At 34.8% G+C, this 6,384-nt stretch overlaps 1 protein-coding gene across 1 annotated transcript; it reads right to left on the bottom strand.

Annotated features, from left to right (window-relative positions):
* PIG-B (phosphatidylinositol glycan anchor biosynthesis class B) lies at positions 1-5,166 on the bottom strand (the record flags this gene model as incomplete). The annotated part of the gene is given in 6 exon segments (XM_070118491.1): positions 1-103; positions 488-635; positions 1,143-1,368; positions 2,885-3,002; positions 3,547-3,679; positions 4,853-5,166. Coding segments are annotated over 5 exon segments (720 nt in total), but the record flags the coding sequence as incomplete, so codon positions are not given.
* Between the last annotated feature and the right edge of the window lie 1,218 nt (positions 5,167-6,384).

Below are 6,384 nucleotides of genomic sequence, written 5' to 3'. Positions count from 1 at the left end.
CAATCCGGATGCAATGTTGAAGTGGACAAAGCGCCATGGGACGACCACTAGCTGTCCATAATACCAGGAGTCCAAGCCAACTGAGAAGGTCAAGACAGCAAGTCTGGAAACGAAAGTTGGTAAGATGGTTTGTGTAAGGGTTAGAACTCGGTCACTTTGAAAGAGCTTTTGAAACAGGTTAAGTAAAATTGCACACATATACACACACACACACACACACACACACTTCTCTATGATAAATAACAATAAACAAAAATAAAGAGATATATAAAATGAGAAACTAAAGGCATGAAAGAATGAAAGACAAATTAAAAAGGTACTCTGGACAGTTGAGAATTACAAAAATTCTCATACAATATCACAGTATATCAAAACAACATAAATCATATCACAAGACAATCCTTATCAAAACAATACGGCAATACCAAACTCACATAATATATATCACAAGACAAACTTTATTAAAATACAGCTATACCAAACTCACACGATAGCTATGAACTTGACTGTGAGCCAAAGTCGACTATTTGAGGCCCACACATGATGCAAACACAGAGGGACAAAAAGGACCGCAGATGTCGGTCGCAATATGCAGGAGATGCCAACGAGCCACAGGTAACTAACGCTGCAACTCTCTGAAAAGTAAATGGGATTATCTTTTCAGGAAAATGATTGTTCTTTCTGTGGAATAGTGACTAATCTACAATATTTTTCAAACGTATCTGTAATTACTATTTTTAAACTTCAAATATAAAATAGACTACATTTTTAAAAATATTATAATAATAAGCGATATCATATTCCCTGCTAAGAATAATAATGGTAATAATACTAGCAATGTTAACAGTACTATTATTACTTTTAATAATAATAACAATAATAATGATGATAATAATAATAATAATAATGATGATAATAATAATGAGAATAATAATGATGATAATAATAATGAGAATAATAATGATGATAATAACAATAACTACAATAATGATTACTAACAATAACAATGATAATAATAAAGTCAACAGTATAAGAGTCAATGCAAGCAATAATAAAAACAATTATATTATTACTGATAAAACTAACACACAACATACAAATATTCCTATCCGTTCTCATATAACTATAAACACACAAATTACCTCTTTTACTTTTCCATGGATAAAACCAGAGGGCAACAGATGTCAAAACCATTTCCACGCATGAGGTGAGAGTTCGAGGGGCGCAGTACTCCAAGAACCAGGATGACATCAGGCACACATGGGTCCAATGAGCTGCATCCTTGTTGTAAAGTTTCCGGGACAGTTTCCAAGTGAAGAAATCTCCAACAGCAAATGCACCAGCATGAAGAACTCTTGGAAGGTGAATCTGGTGGGGAAGGAGGCTTTCTCAAGTCTTTGGTTTGTAATTTCTATGTATATGTATTACATATACATATATCAACATATGGTTTGACACTATTTGGAGTACTACATTTGTGGCTGACTTGCACCTATAACTAAAAATGGGCAATCATGCATGGGCCATTAAAGTGACTTTGTCACTGGAAAACTATAAAGGAGAGAGATGTATAGTTTCTAAATCATCAACAGCATATGTAGTATGAATCTTGTTTCAACAATGTCATTCAAGAAATCTTGTTAATCTGTACTCTACAGTACAAGATGCTCAATCATCTGATAGAATACAAAATGTAAGCTGATAGGTCAAAAGTAGCTCAGGTGTTCTCTCTCTCTATTTCTGTCTCTCTCTCTCTAAAATACAGTCAGTTTAGAGTGACATTTTTCAAATATATTTCAGTGATATTTTTCATGAAGCTAAACTTAATGCATTTGACATGGCTATGAAGAACAAATGAGAAAGAATTCAGTTTCTAAATTCAATCAAATTACCAGGATCCTGTTTTTATTCTTCTCTTTAGCCAGAGAGCATAAAGAGATGCTACCTCAATGAGATCCACATTAAACTAATTATGGAAGCATGGCATCCAGAGTAACCCACATGTAAAATAAACAGATCTGTCAGCCACAAAATTAGTGCAGTAAAACCACTGGATCTGGGCAACATAACCATCTTGTCATGAAAAAATTTGGCTACAACCTGGGTGATACGAAACTGACGTCAGGAGAAAATCTGGCTGGCGGTTGGGGTAACATGAATCAAACATAAAAAATTTGGTTGATGAAAATGACTTGCCATGAGTGTACAAAGCTCATGAAAGAAGATTTGGCTTTTGAATTATTTCCACTGGGAAACGAGGGTGAAATATATCATCTGTGAGCCATGAGTGGAAGAATGCCAGGGAAAACACAATCTTTAGCTTAGGGCCCTATTTGTATTACAGTAAAAGGAATAATACAAAAATATTAAAAAATGAAATAACAAAATATTATATATTGTTATTGTTACTGCATAGAATTATACACTACAGAGAGAGTCTATTATCATCTTGATATAGCATATCAAATGACAAATAAAGACTTTGGAAAATGTCAAAAAAGCAAAAAAAAGCTTATACAGACAAAGAAAAAAGTTACATTACAAAGGAGAGGCTTGGTGTCTTGACACCATACATGAATGTTTGTATGGACTGGGCACATGAGCCTCAAATCCTTGAGAGTAGCCACTCAAGTAAGCCTAATACACGGCATTTGGGTCACATGCAGGCCACGAGACAACTCGATCCAATGGGTTATAGTAATAAGAATAAAAATAAAACATTTTTGGTGAAAAATTAAGAAACAGAGTAAAAGGTGAAGCCAGGTAAGCCCAGTTAATCACTCTTACGTGACTAATTGCTTGTGGAGCCATCTATGTATAAAAACAAACTGCGTTCCTGGCACCAGTGGACTAATTCTAGACATAAGTGCAAAATAAAACTTACCAGTAACAGAGGATAATCCAAATTGAAAATAGCCAAGACCTTGTACAAGCAGGCGAAGACGCTGGGATACAGGATGCTCCGAAGACCTACCCTCCATTCCCAGGTGAGGTAACCATACCTGTGTGAGGTAAATTAATCAATTGGTTAGTCACTGATGGATGGAAAAAGAAGCAAGAGGTAAGCAGAACAAAGAAAAATTAAGAAAACAAGAACAAAGAAGAATGGAAAAGAATGAAGGAGGAGGAGGTGGAAAAGAAGAAGAAGAAGAAGAAAGAGTATGGAAAAAAAAGAAATGAAGGAAGGATAAAAAAGAAAGAAAGAAAGAAAAAATAAAATAAATAAATAAAAAAAGGGTATGCAAAAAAGGAAGAATCCCAGCTAAAACGTTTAAAAAGTTTATAATGAAATTATTTTATTAAAATAATGATGACAAAGACAGCAAACCTGAAAATCATTTAATTTAGCTCTTTTTTTGGGGAGAAAGAGACGAAGAAGGAAAAGACAATGATCGAAGAAAGAAGAAAAAACTTAGATGAAGAGGAAGAAGAGAGAAGAATATAAGAAAAATGAGAAAAATATATGTCAAGATGATATGAAAATAAAAAGAAATAAAAATTATATTATAAGCTACTACCAAATTCACAAATAAGATGCATACACACCCAAAAGCAATGTTATGGGCAACCTCGGTAGCCTGCCAGTATTCATCTGCAACAAACCACGTCTGTACAAGGAAAACGCTTGACAGCCTCACCAACAGGAAGGTCATCAAAGGTCTTGGAATCATTTTCTAGCCTGTGAACAAGAACAAAATAAATAGCTCTTCCTAAGTTCACATTTATTATATATCAAATCCTCCAGCCTAACCCCCTAAATTATATATACAAATATCCATCCAACAACCTCTCTCTTGCATCATGCTTTCAAATCCAGTGTGAATTTCAATATCTGCAAGGCCAGACATAAGAACTTCTTCAAATGTTTCATCTGTTTGGTGGCTTTGAAGCTGACACAAAGCCAGTAGGATAAAGAGTAGTAATAAGGGGGGAGAGGATAGACGATGAGGAAGACTGAGCAGTAAGAGATGCAGCAGAGAAAGTTGGGAAAGAGGAAAGGTTGCATTCTGAGGGTATTCATGTTGACAAATGCAGAAAAGGTATGACTGAGAATGAATACTTTCACTATACAAGATATGTATTCTTCATGTATTTCTGATGAAGATAATTTGAAACTGGCCAAACAGTGGGTAGTGGGTTTGGGTGATGGGAGTGAGTAATGAGTGTGGGTAATGTCCATGTTATTGGTGATTGTTCTGATTTGTATATTTTGTTTGTTTGTGTAGTTTTGTGTTTTAGTTATTTCTTTATTGCTTGTTTATGTATTTGCCTCTGGTGTACCTTTCAAGTTGATTGTGTTTCCTTCTGTGTTTTGTGTTTGCTGTCTTGGGAATGTTTTTTGTCCTGAAGTAATCTTTTGTGTTAGTGATATAGTTCATTTATCTATTGAAAAATTTCTGCTGTGTCAACATCCAAGGTATTAGTGGTGTATACAAAATATAGCCAAAGTGCGAGGCTTGGGGGCATAGCCCCCAAGTAAGAAAAGGTCATACAAAATTAAGAAAAAGCAAAAAAATCTGTCTAACAAGAATGCTGTGCACAGTAACAGCATGTGGTGGCCATTGGCCAATCAAAGTGCTTCACTGCAGAATATGTTTCCCGAATGTTGCCGGTTCACAGCACTATATCCACTGTCATTTTTTTTCATTTTACCCCAAGTTCCCTGGTAACTTTCATGCCCTCACCTGCTATCAGGGCCCAGCCTGTCACTAATGGGGGGGTTTCCACGCAATACAATCTAAATATCTGCATTGCAGAGGGTTAGAGGAATCCACTGATATCTGAATCGTCGTGATCCGTTTGGCGGAACTATTATGAAAAATTGTCCTATTACATTTTGGTTTGAACTTACTTGAGAGATAGGTTCAGTGTTCTAATTCGTTACTCGTTAAAACTGCATGAAGTTCTTTCCGGCTTCTTCATTCGGATGTTGCATGAAGGGTAGATTGCCTTCACTATCACTGTTGATGTTTTTACGTCTTCTGTTATTTAGGGCTTCGTAGTCCATTTGTTCAGGTGTACTAGGACTCTCTTCTGTTCCAGGGGTGATTATAGCGCCCATTTGTTCATATCACAGCACTTTTTGTTTACTTTTTCCGAAATAAATGCTTGTTCCGTGAAGGTTCAACCGAACGTCCCGGTTTGTTTTCGTTCACAGCTGATCATTGTCAACAAATCCTTCGAAGAGATGACTAAATATGCCGATATTATTTTGATTATTCGTAGTGTCATTATCATGGAAATTATTAATGTATTGTTTTAATAATAATGATAATGTTACTGAAAATATTAATGATGGTAGTGATGGCGCCAATACTACCGCTACTACTGCTACCACTATTACTACTATTAATATGTTTACCACTTCTGTTACTACAGCCACTACTACAAGTACTACTACTATTGCTACTACTATAACAAGGACAATGATAATAACAAATAATAGTAATAATAATGATAATAATGATAATGATAATAATTTTAATGAAAATGATGATGATAGTGGTAATAATAATATAATAATAATGATGATAATGATAATGATAAAATGGTAACAATAATAAAAATGATAATGATTGCAACATATGTGTCAATTATAATGATATTTATAATAGTGATAACAACAAAACAAAAACAAAACAAAAATTATAATCATAATAATGATAATATTGCTGATAATAATAATAACTCAAAGCGCGCATACCTCCGCCAAGGCAAAAGGGCCACTAATGCAATAAAACTGTTCATACTTGAAGATTTACATTACGGTGACGTCCGTAAACATAACCTCCTTAGTGTAGATAATAAAAATAATGATAATACCACACCACCAAAATTTAATGGTGTCTAAATTGGACTAAGATACACCTCTAGTAAAAAATTGTTCATAACTTTTTGAGTTATCCAGCTAACCAACTAACAAGCCAACCGCCGCTACCTAAAACATAACGCCCTTGACGGAAGTAATAAAACAGCTGTGATTTCCCTTCTGCAGGCCCTTCCACGCATGTCATCTCAGGAACCCAGTTAAAGGTGCTGTCACACTAGCACTTTTACCGTCATTTTTTTTTTTACAATTTTATTTAACATAAATACAAACATTCTCGAATATAGCTCTTGATTTGACTTTGCTTGGCTGAAAAAGTTGACGGAAAGGTTTTCAGACGGAAACGATCATTATCGTCTGACTGGAAAATCGACAATTCGCTCAAAAATGGACAAAATTTCGGAAAATTGTAAAAAAATGACAGAAAAGTGCTAGTGTGACAGCACCTCAAGCTTGACAAGACACTAAGTTGACTGTTGGATATAATAATAATCTCAATAATTTTCAATATTTTGGGCTTAGAGAACACAGTGAAAGTTTTCTCTCGAAGAGGCCAA

This window comes from Penaeus vannamei, chromosome 42 (genome assembly GCF_042767895.1).
Source record: "Penaeus vannamei isolate JL-2024 chromosome 42, ASM4276789v1, whole genome shotgun sequence".
NCBI lineage: Eukaryota > Metazoa > Arthropoda > Malacostraca > Decapoda > Penaeidae > Penaeus > Penaeus vannamei.
Note: the sequence above shows the minus strand (reverse complement) of the source record. Positions and strands in the feature narration are given on the sequence as shown.